This window comes from Hydra viridissima, unplaced genomic scaffold (assembly GCF_058129835.1).
Source record: "Hydra viridissima isolate aposymbiotic clone 2 unplaced genomic scaffold, HvirCarnegie_v1 scaffold_6, whole genome shotgun sequence".
Lineage (NCBI taxonomy): Eukaryota > Metazoa > Cnidaria > Hydrozoa > Anthoathecata > Hydridae > Hydra > Hydra viridissima.
Genome location: NW_028324305.1, coordinates 14,357,626 through 14,379,504, shown reverse-complemented (window position 1 = coordinate 14,379,504; position 21,879 = coordinate 14,357,626). Strand labels below are relative to the sequence as shown.

At 30.5% G+C, this 21,879-nt stretch overlaps 1 protein-coding gene and 1 pseudogene across 1 annotated transcript in view; one reads left to right on the top strand and one right to left on the bottom strand.

The window, feature by feature from the left end:
- Positions 1-21,879, top strand: part of LOC149887157 (uncharacterized) — a 563,485-nt pseudogene that overhangs the window by 453,823 nt on the left and 87,783 nt on the right.
- Positions 5,011-21,879, bottom strand: part of LOC145189698 (uncharacterized) — a 30,165-nt gene continuing 13,296 nt past the window's right edge. The window contains exons 13-30 of the mRNA XM_090089447.1: positions 21,614-21,837; positions 20,967-21,058; positions 20,299-20,883; positions 20,106-20,179; positions 19,950-19,991; positions 18,118-19,858; positions 16,194-17,935; positions 15,859-16,077; positions 12,604-15,228; positions 12,243-12,355; positions 11,280-11,412; positions 10,651-10,813; positions 9,108-9,244; positions 8,809-8,942; positions 8,388-8,604; positions 8,216-8,296; positions 8,014-8,109; positions 5,011-5,591 (exon numbers count right to left, since the gene is read on the bottom strand). Of these exons, the coding sequence (XP_089945573.1) occupies positions 5,412-5,591; positions 8,014-8,109; positions 8,216-8,296; positions 8,388-8,604; positions 8,809-8,942; positions 9,108-9,244; positions 10,651-10,813; positions 11,280-11,412; positions 12,243-12,355; positions 12,604-15,228; positions 15,859-16,077; positions 16,194-17,935; positions 18,118-19,858; positions 19,950-19,991; positions 20,106-20,179; positions 20,299-20,883; positions 20,967-21,058; positions 21,614-21,837 (8,598 nt within the window). The 3' untranslated portion in view covers positions 5,011-5,411. The remainder of the gene's footprint in view (positions 5,592-8,013; positions 8,110-8,215; positions 8,297-8,387; positions 8,605-8,808; positions 8,943-9,107; positions 9,245-10,650; positions 10,814-11,279; positions 11,413-12,242; positions 12,356-12,603; positions 15,229-15,858; positions 16,078-16,193; positions 17,936-18,117; positions 19,859-19,949; positions 19,992-20,105; positions 20,180-20,298; positions 20,884-20,966; positions 21,059-21,613; positions 21,838-21,879) is intronic.

Genomic DNA, 21,879 nt, shown 5'->3' with positions numbered 1-21,879 from the left:
GTAAAAAATGCCTTCCCATTCTTTATCTCGGTGAGCTTCAAGTCGCTCAAAGGCAAATGTGCCAAAAGGCAAATCTTTTGTCGTCCAGGTTTTTCGCGTGATACTTAACTTGCATGGTAGATTTAAAACTTAAAAACTTAGTTTGAAAAAAATATCGAAAATCAATAAAAAAAGAAGTTATATATTGAAATAGAGTACCTTTCGACCACATCTATGTTCATGCTGCGACAGGAAGAAATGGTGACAATGATGGAAAAAAAAAAAAAAGTATTTTTTAGTCAGTAATTGGCAGTTGTTGGTAATTAATTATTAAATAATTCATTATATAAATTTTGGTGTTGTAAATCATTTCTTAAAAAACTTATTTCGTTCTCAATGATTTTTCTCGTAAAAATACACAAAATGTTCATTTAATTTTATACAGAAAAAAACTTCAAAAAATCCATTTTTTTATATACAAACGGGTTAAAGGATTGAAAATGTAAAAAAAGAGACTTACATTTTGTTACCTTCCCTTATTCTTCTTTAATTGCGATAAGCATACTATTGACCAATTTTTGGGATGTTGGTACCGGAATGATATACTTTGCTGTTTTTACAACTTTTCACGGATCTTTTTTGTTCCGAGCCATTTTTTTTGCTACCTCATCTTTCACAACTTTCCAAAAAGTTTCTTTTGAATTTAAATCTGGATTTTGCTACTCCAATTGGATTGTGCTGGTCTTCATCTTTTATCTTTAGAGACCGTATGCTTAAGATTGTTTTCCTGCAGATATGCCTAAAGTAACAGTATGTTATCCTCAGTATATGGAAGCACTTTTTCTTCAAGAATGGTGATAAAATATCAGCTGTCATAACGTCTGTTATTTAGTAGAACCAATACCAGATGACAAGAATCATCCCTACACCATAATGCTTCCACCACCAAATGTGGATCAAATTCTTTACTTGATTCATCTGTCCACAAAACAAAGCCTCATTTATTATTTGATCATCTTGCTTAAATATCACTTTTTCAAAAAAGGCACGTTTTTTAGTGTTCTGGTCAGTAAATTACCTTCTATTAAGTGTCCTTTAAACGTTGCATTTAATTTTAAATTGTTTAATAAAGGTGTTGCTGGAGATAAACGGATACATTTTCTTTTTACAAAAAATTTACCTTTTGTTGTTTTTTTTATTTCCGACTTATAGTTTCAATACTTTTTAATGGCTTAACAGCATTTTAAATATTCTAACAGAGCGTCCAATTGAAATCTTTCGTCTTGAAATCTTTCGAAATGACTTTCAAATGTTTTGGAGTTGCTGAATTACTCAAAATTTAGCCGAGGTGCAGTGTGTTTTTCTGCCTATAATATCCTAAGTTAAAACCGTCCAATTAAATTTTGGTTAATTTATAGTAACATCAACGCATTACATATTTTAAGTTAGTTTATTTCCTGTCGCATAACAGTTAAAGAATTTTAATTGAATTTTAATTGAAATGTCATTTTTTTTGCCCACTTCAAAACACGCATTTTTACTTTATTTGTAAATCATTAACTGAAAATTAAGAGTCTGCGTATCATTTCATTTCCATATCGTTTTCATTCCGATATGATATAGAAAAAAAAAAAAAAATCATCGGAATGACGAGAGTTTTGCTATATACCGAGATTTAAACTAACTACAATACCGGTTAAAATTTTTATAACGATAGTCGTAATCATTCCGATGACACTTTTTTTCCCGATAACATATCGGTATGATAACGATATGGAAATGAAACGATACGCAGACCCTTACTGAAAATACATAAAACACTTATCAAAGCTGCCGTGTTTAAAAATTTTCAAAAAAATTAGTTAGCAAGATAGAGTGCAACCAATAGATTTGAGAAGCAACAACAACAAATAGTTTTAAATAGTAGGGACGTCACAATAGTGTATCTATTTTTATTTCCATCGCTATACTTTGTCATGTACTTATAACTGCTGGTACAGCTGAAACTATCCCTATACTTAAAAATGAAAACTCGACGTCAACAGGTTTATGTAGTTGCGCTAGAAAGTATGATGACGACCACACTTTCCTGAATAACTCTACAACGAATCGAGCTTAGTTCTTAAAATATTCACCAATTATTTGTTATGCTATTAGTAAGAGATTAAACTACAATTAATTAATATAAAATGTTAAATAACAAAAATATTTGCTTACATAACGGAAAACTCGGTTGAAAAGTTGACGATCTCTTTCAATATATATATTTTTTTAATCAATAAGTTGTTAGAATATATTTATTTTAATAAAATCAATTAAAAAATATATAAATTTGAGATTACTTGAATATAGCTTGCCGAAAATATTTGGCATCGCCACTTCGTTAAACGATTGATAGTTAACTCAGCAATTTCCGTCCAGACCTTTAGTGAAGTTGGAAAAATTCTTGGTCTGAAAAAATAATTTATCAAATTTTTAATCAATTTCGTTCTACCGATTCTGTTCACAGTGTAAAGAAGTCTGGCCGACCAAAAAGTGACAGAAAGAGAAAACATATTGTTTGTTTTCTCCAAGACTGAATGCAATCTCTTTAAATGCTGATTCGAAAACCATTTATAGTGCAAACTGTATTTGGTTATCAAATCAGTATTTCAACTACAAAATATCCCTTGAATGCAGCAAATCTATATTGAAGACTTATATCAGTTAAGAATCGAAAAGCAAGAGTTGAGTAAGCGAGAAAACATTTATCGTGGAACTCACATTATGGTAAAAGTACTCTGGAGCGATGAATCTAAGTTTATAATATTTGGTTCTGATGGAATTAAGTTCGTAAGACCTCCTGATGGAATTCTTTTTTATCCGAAGTATCAACTGCCAATTGATAAGCATGGTAGAAAAAATTTAATTATTTGATGTTTTTCTCGTAATGGATCTGATCCAATTTACTGAATTGAAGACATAATGGAAGCAAATGAATCAAAGCATTATTAAAGAGTAATGCTGGCACATGAAAAGAAAAAATTGCCTTGTGGATGGAATTTCCAACCAGATAATATTCAAAACAAACATCAAAAGTTGTTGAGCAAGTATTTTCAATAAAAAGTTGGAAATCTTGGATAAATTCAAATTTGATATCATGGTTTAAACTTGTTGATTCAAAGGCAGCTCGTTGTCGAGCAGTAACTGTTATGAAAGGTAACACGTTTTTAACCATTAATTCTTTTTTTTTTATTTGCATATTGTTAAAGATAATTATATTTGGTTTTTGTAAGATTAAAAATTTGGCGTCGACATACTTTCGAACTTTAAGCTTTCTCTTGGCAAAACTTTCTGTAGGCAAAAACATTTTATGTTCATCTTATAAAAACAGTGTGAAAACTTTAATAGCGGAGGAGGCTTTATTCTACTCTATTTGTTCACTATTTGTTTTTCTAACATTAAAAAAAAAATTGTTTTAATAAAAACATGAAAATTTCTTTATGTAGAGTCCATAGTACTGAAGTCTTCTAGAAAAATTGGTGAAAGGTTGTCTTCTACTGTGTTTAAGGTCATTTTTGTGCAACAGGAGATTCAAAGAGAAGCTCCATTCAAGATTGCAAAGCATTGACCTCCAATAGGGGTTGCTGAGGGTATTAACTTTTTGGATTTTAGCATCAGGTGTATGGGTGCATAGATTAGGTGCATAAAATGGGTGCTTGATGCGGATTAATCATATTATAAATGAGCATAAACAAAAAAAGTTTTAAACTATAAAAACAAACACTAAATAGTTATTAATAACCAATAACTAAACTGAACTATGGTGTGATTTGACGTGAGCACCAAAATGCTTTGTATTGTAATGTATGCACACACTGCAACAGTACACATCTTAATTTAGTATGTACATTAGGAATAGAAAAGTAGTAAAAAAAAAAAAAAAAAAAAGACGCAGTACATTTCCCGGTTCTACCAAACTGGCGATACACAAAAAAGTTTCAGATGAGTTAAATTTGTTGAAAATAAAGGAGTGAAAAAGAAAGAAGTTAGGTGTAACGCTCGTAGGTGTGTATACCTGCTTTAATCACCTTCAAGCTATCTGTTTACGAACAAACTTCCACTAATTGCAGCGTATACCGGTATTACTTGTACATTTCATCAGCTAGAGATAAAAGAATAAAACTAAATAAATCAAACTTTTTATGTTCTCGGGCACCAAGAGGATGTTATCTGCAAAGCAAAAGAGGAGCTTTGTAATTCAAATGCATAAAGGTACTACTTACTCCGATGAAGTTGTGAACTTATGCAAGCAGGTTTCAGTAATTATATGGTTTTTGAGAGAAAATTTCTAAAAAAAAGTACAAAAGTTTAAATCTTGGAAATAAAAAAGTTTGTACAAAAGTTGGAACCTTCAGATTAAAAAAAATTTTGACAGCAGTAAAAATGACTTTTACAACATGTTAAAACAGTTGTTTGACATCAGTGCAAAGGATTTTGAGAACAAGTTTGAGGCAGATAAATCTATGCCTTGTGATACTTCTGTTGTATAAGAGAGTTAGGCCTTTAAAGGTAGTAGCAGTTGCTTAATATTTTTTTAAAGGTTTGACCAATTACATATCTACAGATTTTCATTTTTTCATTTTTTAATCTAATTTATTTCTTTTTTTTTTTGTGATCATCTTAACAGGCTCTTACAAAGTATTTTTAAAATGAGGACTAATGTCTCTCTTTAAAAATTCTGGCAGGATTGCATTCTGAAAAGTATTTTTTTTCTGGTAAAAACATGAAAACTATCTGAGGCAGTGAAAAAGGGACTAGGTAGTAAGTTTGCTGAGAGCTTAACCAAGGTGGGAGTTATCCAAAAAGACAAAAAAAGTATCTCTGCATAATGGTTTGCTTTTGGGCAAAGAAAAATCTATTCTTGGTGTAAGTAACCGTTCAACGTAAATCTAATCAAGAAAGTTTAATGCGAATCCAAGTATAAGTAACTAGACTTAAAAGACCCGCTTTACTAAGTTTAAGTACTGATTTTTAAGATAAATAGCTGTGTTAATATAGAAAGCTTCTTTCATGCACGAAAGTAATACAAATATGCTTCGATTACAAACTTGATCACCCAAAAATAAACAAACAATAAACTCAACTGCTAGGATAAAATTTTTCTACATACAACTTTTAATTCAACATATATTCTAAAATTTGAAAGAAAAAAACAACAAAAGAATAAAAAATTAGGAGCAACGGTCGCATGGCAACCATTTATTTACATAGGAAAGAATCCCAATCTTCTTTGAACGAGTTTATCAAATCTGCATAAACGGAAAATTACAAGGATTCGTAAAAATTTATCGGATATGGTGAAACCGCAAACAAAACATTTGTTTGAATATATCGCAAGATACCCTAGATAAAAACTTAAATCTATCTGAAGGCAGCTCTAAATTAAAATATTAATTCATCCACTTTCGACAATTGAAAGAACCGCATAAACAAGCAATTTTTTCAGAATCATCTTCTAACTCAAACTTATAGTCGTACGTAAGTTCTTCGCCTTTTTCAATTTTGCGGCTTGATATAATAATAATTCGTTTTTCTTTTTCAATACATACAATTTCTGCGACACAATTCGGCTAAAAAAGAAAATAATGTCTTAAAAATTCGAAAAGGATGTCCTTAAGGGTGGATATTATTTAGGGTTGAGCTTTTACCAGGTTTTAAGTTTCCCGCTAAAAAAACTAAGAGGGTTAACACTTATTTTAGACCGAAGTTTTTTTCATAATCATCCAGCAGCAGAAAAGGTTTAGATTCGAAACTTATCGGATAAGTCATTTATAGCGCGATGAACATTCAAATTTGCAGTTCGCTTTCCAGTCGCGAAATAAACCAACATCCCTTTAGAGGTGGCTTTGAACTCATTAGAATTATGACGCTGCTTCTTTTTGGAATAATGCTGAATGAAGCTTTCTCTTGCTCATCTTCAAGTCTCTGATACTTTCTATTTCTCATCTTTTCAGCATTTTCAAAAAGCATCACAATTTTAACGTTTCATTAAAGCAGACGTCTCGAGTATTCATCTGTTACTTTTTTTTTTTGTTTAAGGTTAATAAAGATGTTAAAGGTGATTCCGAATTTCTGACATTTTATCGAATTAATTATTAAAGTTATTTAGTTATGGCTTAAGCAATTTGTAAAACACAAAAGATCTTCTTAAAATGATATAATAATAAAATGACAACTAATAAAGCTAAAAATAATCCTTATTGAAATTTTACATACAGTAATCAAACAAGAGCTATTTACAGCATTTGCAAAATTTTAAGAACTATCTTTTTTTGAAAATTACTGATATTTTACCGGTGAAACTATTTTACATAATTATCCAGTAAATGGTCGGTAAAAGCTCAAACCCAGAATGTGACAAAACACGGTCAAGGTTTAACTATACGATGTTCAAATGCAAACAAAATCGGAATTGTAAAAAATATATTTATTATCATTATTTTTTTGCAACAAAAAGAGTTATTAGATTTATTTATCGAACTACAGATCCTTAGATGATCACTCTTAAAAAGAAGATCTTTATATGATCACCAAAAAATTTGATAAATCCGACAGGTTTCTTGCTCCACTGCTTTTACTTTCGCTTCCCTAGAAGCGTTCTTTTGGTCTTTGGTTAGATATAGTAGAGTTCATTAAAAAAGTCAACTTTTTTCATAAAGATGAGATTATAGAATCAGATCGGATTACAAAATTTTAAAAGAAAACACTGTTTATGAGAAAAATCAATTATTAAAAATCTGCAAAAAAAAAAAAAAAAAAAAGCACAAATCTTACAAAAGCAAAAATTTGGGTTATTTTTGCCCAGAAAGAAAAGTCATTGAATTGGTACGGTCAAAAATTCTAATAAGCAACTGAGTACTAAGGCAACACATGAACCTGCTCTCATCTTCATAAAAAAAGCTGACTTTTCTTGACAAACCCTAAGTTACAGCTGGTACATTTTTTTCTTTGATCATATCATCAGTTTCTTTGTCCAGATAATCGCACACAATTTACACAAAATATGAATTAGCCTTATCTGACCAAAAGATAATGTCGAGATATTGTTTCAGTTTGTTTATAAATGCAAGTAGATATTTTTTGACTAACTCTTTGAGGTAAAGATGCTTGTAAATATATCTGGACCTAAGATTCAGAAACTTGATTATCAAGCTCAGCTTCCTATTTGTTTATTTTTTTTATACTTGAAACCAACCTTCACCATTACTGATAGTATTAAACATTATTTATCATTTTATCTTAACATCTCAAGTACCCTAGGTATTCATTACCTGGAGTACTTGAGATGAACAATAGTTCTCACCAGATATAACAAAATATTTGAAATTAAAAGCTGTTAAAATCATGAATTACAAGCTGTTAAATGTTCAGTAGTGTTCAGTTTTGAATGTCATGATCCTCGAGCTTCTAACGCTGTTTACTAGTTAATGCAGACGCTTTTGGAGCATGAATTCTTCGAGTACTCAACTTCATAGCATTATTTTGTTGACTTCTCGATCTTGATTATTGTTTTTTTTTTTTTAAAAATAAAAATTTGATTCTCTTCACACAATCTCTTAAGATCATCTTAACACTTTATGTTAATTACAATTGCAAAACCAGTTGTAATTTAAATTGAATTAGCAAACTTGGTAATTCAATAAATAAACATTTTAGTTTAAACACAAGACCAATTTGAACATCGGGCAAATTAACCATGACCACGCTTTAGTGCCGTCTTAGTGCTGTATTTCAAAAAAATGAATGCCGTAGAACTTAAAACATGAAAGATGTAAAAAAAAAAAAAAAAAAAGAGAATACCGTAATTGAAAAAATAATAGTAAAGTGGTAACACTAAAAATGAAACAAATGCTGTAATTTTAATTTTACGACAATATTCATTTTTAAACTCAGTGATAATCAAATTCAACAACCCTCAATTACCTTAAATCCTTTTAATAAAAAAAAAGCAGTTATAATCACAAGTACAAAACAAATATGGTCTGCACTTACGTCACATGAATGATTAATGTAACGTGCCGGGCCACCTGTCATTGTAGCGTCAACAACCGTATCGTTGTCTATCCGAAACATGTAAATCCCACGATTCTATGTTGTAAAATACGACTTTACATAATAGATAAGGAATAATTACAAACTCAAAGAAATTAAAAAGAAAACTTTCTTCGTGTAAACAAGTGGTAAGTAGTTTCACCTGTCTTTCGTAGTGTTTTTCAAGCCGATTAGCAACTTCGTTCCTTATAAGTGATCCGATATACTCAATAATGAACGTATTCTAAGGATTATTCAAAATCAACTTATCTTAAATGTTAAAGCAAAAAGCAAAAAAAGAATAAAATAAAAAAGAATAAAAAACTATAATATACTTCTTCTATATCTTTTTTAGTAAACAGGCCCAGCCCTTGAATTCGTGAACGCCCTAAAACCACACTGTTTCTCCACTCTTGACGCATTCGTCGATATTGCCCAGTTTTAGTATTCATAATATGGACATTTCTTTGAGAATATAAAAGCCAACTATCATCCGTAATTACGGCGTCAGATGTTGGAGTGTGTTCAGCTGCCGTACGCATAGCTAACGGTCTGAAATTAAAGAAATAAAAAATAAAGGAATCCACATAGAAAACTTTGGCAAAGCATCAAGTAAGATAAATAAGTTCATACAATTAGTAATACAAACCAATTTATACTGAAAAAAAAAGGGAAAAAAAAAAAAAAAAAAAGATAATGAAATGAAATAACGCTTGTGAAAAAAATAATTAAAAAATCTGTAAAATCAACACAAACTTTGTGTGATGCTTGCGACACTTTTCTGTGCGGATGCATCCGGTAGGATTTAACGCTAGTGGTAGTTCTGCTATAAGAATAGGAGTTCGACCGAAACGAAAGTTGTAATTAGATATAGTATCGATACCAGGAAGCTGAAATAAAATTTAAAATATCAATTACTAATCAATATTAAAAGAATTCAGGATTTTTAAACAATGGTTGGAATGAGGGATTTAGTAAATTGTTTACAGCCAAGTAATCTTTCTTTTTTCAAAATCCTTCTGCAAATATGTGAAAGGAGTAAAAATCAAACTTACAGATTCAATCATTCTTTGAACAGTGGGTTCTGAAAGTCCGAAAAAATCTTCACCACAAATAAACTCAGGAAACACTTTCAACAAATTGTCTTTCTCCCTCATCTTCTGAATGTTTGTTATGATTTCACTCAGAGCACCTAAAAAGTTAAAAAAAATATATAAACAAAAAAAGAAGTCTAAACTAGGCCTATAAATCGAGCCGAACGAGCCAAGCTTGCCAGGGCTCGGCTTGGCTCGTTTACATATTAAGAGTGTTCAGGCTCGGCTCGAGCTCGTTTCGAACATGAGATTCTTTGTTAGAGCTCGGCTCGTTAAGGATTAGTATTGTTTGGGCTCGGCTCGTTTTACATGTTGCTCGAGCTCGACTGATTTAAAACTTGAAATAATTATTGTAACCTGTTAGTTTAAAGCTCGTTTAGTAAAAAAAATTGTTCGTTAAAGGCTCGTCTGTAAATAATGCAAGTCCAAATCAACAAATAACATAAACAATCCTTCAGTCTATTAAACATGCAAATAAACAACATAATGAAATAAGATCCCACAAATCTAATAGTTCAAAATAGAAAGCAAGAAAAAATGTTATAATGCATTTAATCGTTTTAATGACGCGAATTGTATATTAAAGTTAGAAAGTTAGTAGTTCGAAGTAATGAAATTCGAATTTTAAAATTTCGAAGTTTATATTTTCAAAGTTAAAAAAAGTCTGTTGAGCACTAACTTATAGTTCTAGATTTAGTAAATACAAGTTTTTGTATTTACTAAATCTAGAACTATAAGTTAGTAAATAAACAAACATTCAATATATTATCACGAAACATTTAGTTGTGCAACTTGAAAAAATACCTCTTCACAAGTTAAAAAATGGCTCTTTCAACAAAATTATTGTGAAAAGAGTTTGAAAAAAAAGTTTTATATATTTACTTTTCTGTTTTGCATAATTTGTAATTTCTTAAATCCATTAAAAATGGTCTTAAACATATTGGGCCTGTTGGCAAATGACAATAGTCAATAGCAGCCTCATGTAATTAAATTGTTTATATTAATCAATTATTTAGTGTAATAAGAGTTATATGGGTCATATCTCATATGGTTACACTAACACTATATTTTTATTATATACTAATATATATAATATCAAAATTTTATTTATTACATATATATTATTATAATATAAATAAATATATATTCGAGCTTTAATCAAGCCTATATGAACGAGCCTATGATGTTCAAGCTCAGCTCATTTAATAAACGAGCCTAATTTTTTGTTCAAGCCCGGCTCGTTTACCATTCGAGCCGAACATGAACAAGCTCTTGTCGAGCTGTTCACGAACACGAGCCAAGATTTACAGCCCTAGACTAAACTTTATTTGCATCAATCTTTATTTGCATAAATTCCTAGTTCACAAACTATTATCATTTGTTAAAATCATACTGTTAAAATCATAACTTTTGCTGTAAACAGATGATTGCGGAGATGAAGGAAGCTGAAAAATATTTTTGGAAAAAACATAAGTTAAAAAAAGATGTTAAGTAAAAAAAATACCTTTAGCTGTAGAACTGGTGTAGAGACTGCCTTCTGAGCCATTTGAGTGAGCTTTAACTTTAAATCTTGGGGATTTCAATCGCTCGCTTATTGAACAAGTATAGTAACGACGTTTCTGAACATCATGATTATCCCAGAAGATTGAAGTTGTCTCAAAACCAACCTTAAAGTAGCATTCAATACAACTTAAGATGTAAAAAGTTCTTTAACAGTAATCTTAATGGAAATGCAAAAAATGGAAATACTTCTTTTATACTCAGCAATAAAATCAATAACAATCTTTTATATGAACAAGTATTTATTAGACTTTCTTTTATGCTAAGTAGTATACTGTTTGCTTGATCAGTTGTAAACCAAAATATAAAAGAACAACTTCTTGCTGCAGGGGCATCATAATTGGAAAAGTATAGATTTACACATATATACTTTAACTGCTCAAAATTTATAAAATTTATAATTTTATAAAGTTACAATTTTATCAATTTATAATTTTATAATTTTATCAATTTATAACTTTATGAATTTATAATTTTATGTATTTATAAATTTATAATTTATAAATTTATAAATTTATCATTTTATAAATTTATAATTTAGGAAAAAAAATATATTCTCAACATCTCACTCACTGGATAAACGAAATCTTTTGTGGAAAAGCTATCAAGTAACTGTGTTGGAACATGTCCCAATTCATGAAAAATGAGGTTACCCACACGAAATGTATATTCTTTGCGCTCAAGGTTATTATTTAAACTCAACATCCTAAAATATTAAATAATTAAATGGCAAAAAACTTTAATAACTAATAATAATAATAATAATAATAATAATAATAATAATAATAATAATAATAATAATAATAATAATAATAATAATAATAATAATAATAATAATAATAATAATAATAATACTAATAATAATAATAATAATGATAATAATAATAATACTAATAATAATAATAATAATAATAATAATAATAATAATAATAATAATAATAATAATAATAATAATAATAATAATAATAATAATAATAATAATAATAATAATACTAATAATAATAATAATGATAATAATAATAATACTAATAATAATAATAATAATAATAATAATAATAATAATAATAATAATAATAATAATAATAATAATAATAAGAAGAAGAAGAAGAAGAAGAAGAAGAAGAAGAAGAACAGCAACAATAATAATAGATTTGCTTTAATATGTTTAAACAACATGTATATACAAAATGACACACTGTATGTTAACAAAATGACACAAAATATGTTTATATTTTAACGCTAAATTGTAAAAAATGGCAAACTCACATCAAAAATTAAAAAAAAAAAAAAAAAAAAAAAGAACAACAACCTTTATTCTAAAAGGTTATTAAAAAAAAAAGAATTTTCTTTACATAGTGCAACTTCACATCAAATTTAAAACTTTTATAAACTCTTTTTTATTGAATGAAACTTTTTATTGCATTGCAAAACATTTGTTTTAAACAATTAGTAAAAAGCAATAAAAGTATGAAATTGTTGTTATATTGCTGTTATGTTACAAAAATAAATATAAAACAAAAATACTTCAATATTTACCTCGCTATTTGCTCTGTAATGTTCCTTTCAACATAAACTTTTCTTTGTACAGCATATGAATCTAGCTCTTCCTTGCGGACACCTAGTGATTTATGCTCAGGACAAAGTATAGTCTAAATAAATAAAAAATTAACAGCAATTCAACAGATATATTTTACAAGTAAAAATAATATAATACTTCTAGCTATTTTCAACTACTATTTCAACTACTATTACATCATTCTTATAGAATCTTTCAAATTATTTCTTTTTTTCAAGCATATTTGTATCAAATGAGCAACAAAAAAAAACATTTTATATTAATTAAAAAAAAACAAAAACAAACACGTGTCTTGACAAAAAAAAAATACAGAATTCATACTTTATCCTTATAAAGACCAGCATGAGATTGTAATGCACAGTGAAAGTGAAAAGATTTCTCACAATGCAATCTTTGTTGAGCTCCAAATGTATGTGAGCAATTTAATGTTGCACCTAACTTCAAACAATAATTGCACCTTATTTGTTTTGACCTAGATAGTGCTTTATCAACATTGTGCAAACCACCATTTAAGGACTCATAAACTTCGCTTGACCACAAAGCGCAATTAAGATGCACCCAAGAGTCAACATTGCAGTTTAAAAGTCTTGATGATTGATTAGCCTCACCATCCCCTGTCAGAAGACAAAAACAACATATGCGTCTATCTCGAATGCTTTCACTTGGCTTTAAAGCAACTGAATATTTTTTCATAAGCTGATTTATATCTTCCTTAACAGGTTTGATTTTTGTTTTCTTCTCATTATCACTAAGAACATGCCAACGCTTCCAGCGACGATTACCTTTAGAAACAAACTTGGTGTTTATACCACTTGCAAACACATCACCTCGCATTTCATCTATTGGTAAGGGCAAAAACACACGCAATTCATCAGTGGTCACCATTGAAGAAACTTTAACAGCATCTATTAATTCCTGATCATCATTTTCAAAAACATAATCAACTTTTCTTTGATATGCTTCAATGCATTCATTACTACAAAACGCAATTTGCTCAGAAGAAATAAGTTCATATTTATCATACATGCATTCTGTTACATTCTCCATATTTTTATCTACATAGAAAACAGTATTACGCAATAAGCCATAACATAAATTACAGCGAGATATTGAATTTAAATCTTCTATCTCAGAATCAATTTCATTTTCTTCATCTTTAAAGTTCACAAAGTTTTGAGTACTTGAAATGGTTCGAGTGCTTTCTGCTTCTTCTTTCACATTACCTTCTGATTGTTTATCTTTATGCAAAAGAGAATGCATAAATGAGCTCTGGTCAGGACTTGGGAATAAAGAGACATCATTTAGAACGTCAGTAACAACTACACTACAATTTGAAGATGATTGCAATAAATTGGTAGAACCTATAGGCAACAGGGTGAAAGGCTTCTCACTATAAATATCTTTGATACCTTCAAGTATAGCTCGGCCAAAAATTCCTGTAATTTTTAACAATACTGTATTATCAAAACCATAAGGTTGAACAAGAGGACAAGCTAAATGCACATCTGGTTCACAAAGAGGTATTTTAGGAGCAATAACGATAGGAGGTGTTTTTGGAGTAAATGAGGACACTGGACTAACTATTGTGGGAGTTTTAGAGCCTGATGGCATATCAGGAATTTCAAGTGGAGCTACTATTTTTGGTTTACGCTGCTTCACTGCAAGTTGTTGTGCTTTTGCTTCTTGTAAAGCTTTTTGTTTTAATACTCTTTGTTGAATTTTCTCAGCTTTTCTTTGTTCTCGAATTATCTTTATTTTTTCTTTTTCTTCCTTTTTTTTAATCCTTTCTAATTCTCTCTGCCGTTTTTTTTCCTCTAGAACTTTATCTTTCTTTTTATTTGCCAATGGTCGCATTAGATTTTTTAATTCTGCACTCATTCCTTCATATTTTTCTGCCTCTCCTTCTGTCATTTGGTACATATTATCATACATTAAATCAATTGGTGAATTGGTACTAGGATCAGAATCATTAGGCTTAACAACTTTATTCATAGATGAATGTTCAGATGTAACCACAGCTTTGTTCAATGGTCCAAAAAGAGGTTGAGAATTAGCAGAAACAAGTGATTGTTTTTTGGAGGTTCCTAACAAATTACTTACACTAAAGGCGGAATTGTTCATAGGAGGACTCTCTCCAGACTTTGTAGTAAGAAAAGGATTTATTAGACGAGAGGTTTCAGAGCTTAGTTGATTAATACCAGGACGGGACCCAAAAGATGGTGTTTCACCGATTGGAAGAATAGCATTAGAATGTGGTGATTCCTGTGAAGGAGATTTCTCACTCTTTTCTTTAGCTTGTTTTAACAATTGAGATGGATGAGTTGGAAAGAAGGACTGTTTTTGTTGCAAACCTGCACTTCTTGGATTGAGTAACTGCTCAGCTTTTTGATGCATACTGGCTGGAGATATTTCACCAGATAAAGCCGTAGTATTAGTGATTGGCTTCAACATTTCATTCTGATGTATTCCAGTATGGAAATCTCTTCCGGTAGTTTGCGTATCACCTCTTAAAAAGTTGCTTGAATAGTCACTTCGACAAGAACCAGGAGGAATTTCTCCCCTGATTTGCTTTTGATGCATGATAAAGCTCTTTTGAATTTCTTCATATTGTGGAGAAATTATACTAGCATTTAACATTTTTTCATCCACTTTTGGTTTGCCAGTATTTATTTGCAAGTTTGGCTTAGGTGCTGAACTTGTAGAGCACCCTGGCAGAGTTAAATCTGGTTTTGAGTTAGGATCTGGTTGTACAATATCTACCTTTTGGACAGCTAAACTCTGACCTGTTCTTAATTTCATTTCTTCAGACAACTCAGGAACAGGAAATTTAGTAGAAGGTTGTGTCACTTGCACTGAGTCTGCTAATGCAGCTGCAGCTACTAATGCTGCTGATTTTTTTTTGTTTAAAGAACGTCTAGGTTTAGATGGCTTTTTCTTCTGTTCTTCCTGAAAACAGTTAAAATAATAGAATAAGAATAGAAAAGATCTTCCACAATGACTCCATCATACAACCATAAAATCTACATTAACTTTTGCTCCATTATTTTGAAATAATCATTGAACTTGATTTTTTTCTTAGATATCTGTAATTTAAATGCAAACAAATGATGTTTTTTTAATTTCAATATTTAATTAAAAAATTGTAACTATCCTAAAACTATCCGTAATGCCTTGCTGAGATTAAGGTTGCAATCATTCTTAATGGGTGTATTAAATAATATATTTGGGATTAATAGCAGAAATCTATGAACTAAATTTATTATTGCTTAAATTATATGATTGTTTTGAATTTTTCACTGATGTTAATGTAGATTTTACAGTCACATGTTGTAGTAAAAACAACAATAAACACAAGACAAACAATTCTTTCTTTAAACATAATTATTTATTAGAGTCCAACCCCAGGAGTGGTTAATTATGATTTATGGAATTAGTAAACATACTAAAGACAACACTTTCAAAATAAACTAGAGGCTAATATCAATTTTTCAAATATCCTTTCAGTTCTCAATAGTTGAAATCATGCAGACAAAGGCCTGAGGTTAAAGCCCCCACTATTTTAAAAAAAAAAACAACCTCTTTTCTGGTACACTGTTGCATGATTTGTGCCATTTGGTGTTGAACTTGCTGCATACTAGCCTGCATCCGTTGCTGGAAAAGTACTTGTTGCTCAGGTGAGAGTGCTACAATCCATTGACGATAAGACTGTTGAGTAAGCATTTGCTGTTGGTACATAGCATTTAGTTGGTGTTCAGTGAATTGAATTCCATTTGCAGCCATTCGATAAAGTTGATTCTAAAAATAATCGATAGTTTGGTAAATAAATGCTTAGTAACAAAATGATTCATTTAAAACTGAAAAAAAAAAAAAAAAGAAGTTTAAATAAGTAAAGTACATGAAAAAATATTTACTTGTTGTTGAACAAGTTGCTGTTGTAACAACATTAATTGCTGATGAAATTGTTGCTGCAACAGAAATTGTTGCTGTTGAGCCATTTGCTGTTGGTTTAGTTGTTGGAATTGAAGTTGCAACTGGAATTGATACTGCTGGAATTGCATAATCAAAAGTTGATGCTGATAGAAAAATATTTGATGGTAGCGCTGTGAGTTTGGGTGAAGAGATACAATGTTTGATTTTTGAGGTGAATTGTTAATTTTAAAAGGAGACGAGGATTGTGGAACAGTAGCAGGTACAGTTGAAGATTGAATCATGTTAGCAGTTGATGAGATTGAACTAGCTAAAGTAGTTGTTAAAACACTTGATTGAGTGAATGGTGCCATACCTGATTCAGGAAACATTGGATTATTCTGAGGGAAGTATTGACCATTTGAAGTAGGATAATGAGTATTAATCATACCTGATGGTGGAAACTGCATTGTGCTAGAAACATTCACTTGCTGAAGGATTGAAGTCCCAGCACTATCCATAGAATTTGATTGACAAGTAGAAAATACATTTGAAGTTGTTGTTGTTGAAAAGGATGTACTAAGTTTAGCAGAATTTGATGCATTATTTACTACTGAAGTAACTGTAGGAGAAAAGTAGCTGGAATCAGAAGAATTAGTAAATAGGGAATTAGAGACAGATGAGGCTGCTGAAGTTGTTTGAGGTAAAGGGTTAGAACTTTTTCCTGAATGAAAATTTGAAAAATTTGCTTTTAAAGTTTCTGAAGTGCTTACATTTTCAGTATTATAATTTTGACTAGTTGAAGGAAAATTTGTGTAAGATGCTTGGTTTTGGTGCAAGACACCAGATTTCTGATAGTTGCTCTTAGCTCCAGGAAAACCAGCCCAATCTGGAATGTTTTCACCTTTCAAAGTCGAAGCATGCTGACGATTATCAAGATGCTTATCGTTAGTCTCAGAATATCCCATTACACCTAGCTGGTACATGGAGGGATGTTGATATGCATTTTGACCAGCAGAATACAAACTGCTACCCAAGTATGACATTGGCTGATTATTTGTAAATAAGGATATATGATTATTCTGAAGTCTGGAGGTAGACCCTCCATTGGTCAAACCAGGCTGTTCTATGGTATATTTATCTGTGCTGGGAAATGATGGAGGAATTGAAGCTTTTTCACTGTGATACATATGATGTTTTAACTCCTCGTTATTATGGTTGTCAGTATTTTGCTGATCTCTACTATACCCTTCATTACCTCGAAGTGAACTACCTCTACCTAAAACTTCTTGCTCATTTTTATGGGCAGTGTCAATTTTTTTCTGATTATTACTATAATCATTCTCATCTTTCTTATGATCAGAGCAGACAAGCTTGTTTGTTTCTCTTAGAGTTTCTTCTTCACTGTCAGAGCATACATAATCATCCTCTGACAGCTCAGAAAAATCTTGGTTTCTTCCAAGAAAAGCTTCTTCATCTTCACACAAAAAAGAAACACTTCTGAAACATTTTTTTGTAACTCTCTCATGTTCAACTTTAGACATTTTGGAAGACATTTTTTTAAAAGATTTACTTTGGTTGCGATTAAAAATGTCATCCTCTTCATCACTTCCAAAATGCTCCCTATTTGAAGTAATTGAACTTTCATTTTCAGTGTGAGCATCAATAGCCTTTGAACTGGAAATTTCACTTTCACTGTTATCATTCTTGTGAGAAACATTGCAGCTTTTCTGTTCTGCATCTTTCTCTATCATCATTACAAATAAATTAAGTAGTTTTGAAGTACAAAATAAAAGTAAACATTAAAACTACACAGAAATTGAGGAGAATTTGTAGGATGAGTCTTAGATCCTTACAGTAACTGTAAAGAGAAACTACTTTAGAAAATAATAATAAATATCTAAACATATAAACTCATAAGATAATTACCTTTACCAGGAAGGAACTCATCATTAGATGTACTATCTGCAGCAATACGACTAATTTGAAAAGAAGAAGACCTTTGTAAAGTAGTTGAATTTCCATAACTACGTGCTTTTTCATCAATGATAGCTGCTTGGGATTTAGTTGGTAATAGATTTGATCTAGGAAAAGATGACTGATAGTCATGAGGTATTTTTTCTGCATACCCAGGATACATTCGTTCATCATAATTAGGGTAATCAGATCTAGGTGAAAAATTAAAGGAAGATTGTTGTGCCCGTGAGTGGTAGTACTTGTTATACTGATGTTGTTGGTATTGTTTTGTGAATTCTGCCATTACTGTGCTATGAACTTGACTTAATGGAGGGCCAGCTGTGTCCATTTCTAAACTTTTCCGATATCTTTCCATATATTCAACAACCATTTGGTGGTATGCAGGGGAATCTGCTGGATTTGGTATTGGAAAATGAGGCATTCTAGGTATATAGTTTCCTCCCATTATTGAGGTAGCATTCTGAACATGCATTGGATCATAATGATGAGGTATAGGATCCTGGTTTGATGGACCACTTTTAATAGGAGTCATTGATTGAGGAACAAATGATGGCTCCTTTTGTCTCTGATGATAGAGAAAACGAAGTCGCTCTTGATGCTCATGCTCATTATCAACATCTGGTAGATCTTTCTCAGGCTGTTTCTGCATTCCATACATTCCATCAAGATTTGTAGATTGTTGGGCTAATTGCAATTGAATATATTGTTGCTGTGCAACCATGTATTGCTGTTGTAACATATAAGCCTGTTGTTGATCAACATTATGAATTTGGTTACCAGCATAATCTAAATTTTTGCGTGAATTAAAATATCTTTCAATTTCTGCATGACGCTCTGAGTCTTGATTAGGGACAGAACTATCAGGTGGAGAAACTATTGCTGGACTTTTCAATATTCCTCTTGATGCATTATTATTGGATGAGGGCGATTTACTTATGTTGATATTGTCATTTGTTGTTCTATTTCTAGAAGCACTACTTGAATGAGCAGATATACTTTGCGTATCATCTTTTTGCTCCACTTTAGGATGTATTTCATCTTTTTGTAATCCTTGCCTTTGCTGCTCATAAACTCTTTGCTGCTGTAAAAGTTGGAACTTTTTATCTTGTTCTTGGATCGCATTTTCCATTGATTGCTGATACTGTTCTTGCTTGTGCACTTTAGATTGTATTTTAGAATCTGTTTTTGGAGTTTTTACAGGTTCCAATACAGCTGACATATTTGAATAGAGAGGTGGATGTATTGATGAAGGAGATTGATCATTAATTGAAGAGTTGGAGCATTGTGGTGATAATCTTTGCAATAATGGAGATAATTTTTGTGGCTCAGGAACAGTAAATATTGAAGGTGGTGTAGAGAGATTTGATGTGGCAGGTGAATGAGAAAAAGCTGACCTAATACTTGCTTGTGAAGAAGTAATCATTGTTCCAATTGGACTCATAGAACTACCAACAGAATACTTAGGAGAGTTAATAAGTTCTCCATCAACAAAGCGATCACACATCTGCATGGCTGCATTATGCATGGAAACATTATGCAAATTTTTACTTTGCTGTAAAACTTGGTTTTGAAATGGAGAAATCATGGTAGAGTTTTTTATATGTGAATTTTGCTGAGGATCATGTAGAGCAGAATTTTGTAATTGGGCGTTTTGTGTCATTGGACTTTCTCTTGTAGCATGTCGACGAATACCCTACAATAAAAAAAAAACATTCATATGTAATTATAAGGCTAGTTATATAAAAAGTTTAAAACAAAAAACTTTTAAACCTAACAATATTTACTTTTCGCTCTTTTAGTTTCACTCTGTTATCTCTTGCACGAATCTGAAAAAACATTAATTTTTTTCAAATAATTCAAAAAAATGTTCAAGTAAATATTAAAATATTTTTAAAATGAGAAAGAATTGATAGCTATTACATTAAACTTTATAGGTTTACCCGGAAAGGTTCCCTTTGCTCATTAGGTAGTTTTCTCCATAATCGAGCAATAGCTCTTGCTCGATTAGGCCAATCTAAACATGTCAAAAAAGGTTCGATAAAATCAAAATAAAGCTTATTAGATTTTAAACCATTCAAAATAGCTTTAAAAGTGCAAAAAAAAAAAAAAAAAAAAAAAAAAAAAAAAACCCACCCATGAAATCAATCTTTAGGTTTTTGTGCATTAGATTTGTATATAGAACTGGAGATATAGTTGCATTTTCACCAAGCTGTTCATCTATCTCCCATTTGCGAAGTTGTTTTTGTGTATCAATTTTTGCATTCAAATTATTTCCATCTGATTTTTTTCCTTCAAAGTCTTTATCTATAGGAAATATATTCTGAATGAGATTTGAAGTGGAGATATGAGGAGAGATATTTGACATCATTAAAGACGGTGAATACTTTATCTGACGTTCCAACCCAGGCTGTGGTACCCCTGATGATGATAAAGATGGTTGGCTAAGTATCATTCCAGAAGCAATATCAGATTTGGACATTTTATTAGACATAAAATTATTTGAATTCATTTCTTGTTCAAGACCTGCAAACATCTGCTCAACCTCATGTCCTGCAACATGGGGGAGATCAAGAACATTCATGAGCTCAAGATGTGAAGAATCTTCAGAATTTTGGTCTATTGATATAGGATGATTTGGTGATAGACTAGAAGAGGAGCGAACTGCATTTTCAACTGGACTATTAGAAGCTTCCTTTTTAACTGTAAGGACTTGGTCAGCTTAAATACGAAAATTTATAAGAAATAAAACTTTAATTTAAAAAAATGTATGGATATTACTTTTCACACAGATAAACAAATACCTTTAACTACAGATACAGATGGATCTAGTTCAGTTAACATTATAGGAGGATTTGTTTCAGGAGTAATCAAGTCAAGAGTTTCAACAAGTTCTCTAAAAAGCATTCAGGAAATTGGTTAAAACAATACTAATGCAGATATTTAACTTTAATTTAAATTAACTTATTTTTTTCAGTTACCTCAATATCATATTTTCAATTTCATGTTCTAAAGTAAAGACTTTGGTCAAAACATAAATTGCAAAAAAATGGTAAAACTTGAAAGTTGACATAAAATGATTCATGTGAAAAGCTATTACAAATTTATAAGTATAGTCAATATAAAAACTATAGAGCTTCTTCATCTTTAGATTGATTAATACAGAAACTGTCTTAACAAATAGATGTCTTGAAAGTCATAAGTAAACTAAGCACCTGAAAAATATCTTAATGTTTAAGTAAAGTATTGAGGTATAAACTGGGAAATCATTTAAAATTGTCACAAATAAAAGTTCATCTGGCAACTCCCATCAAGGGGAATCAATATAACCTAAAGGCTATTCAAGGGGTAAGGTAATTCTCAACCAAACATGCAAAAAGGATAAACATAGATTAAAAGAATATTCAAGTTTTAATATCAATAAAGTAAAAAAAATTAAAAATTAACTTACGACTTTTTTTGAATAGGTATAGTCATAGCCATAGGATCTGGAACACTTGGTCCTCTCATAGTATCAAATGCAACACGTGCAGCTTCTGCTAGTTTTGCAGCTCGCTTCATTCTTCTTTCTTTTTTCTTTTCTTTTTTTAATCGTTTACTATTGGTTGAAGTTTCAAGAGATTCTAACTCCATGTTCAAATGTTTCTCTAACAGGTTGACACCAAAGAACTCAAACTAGAAGCAAATATAAAAATTAATTCTTGTATTGACTATTAG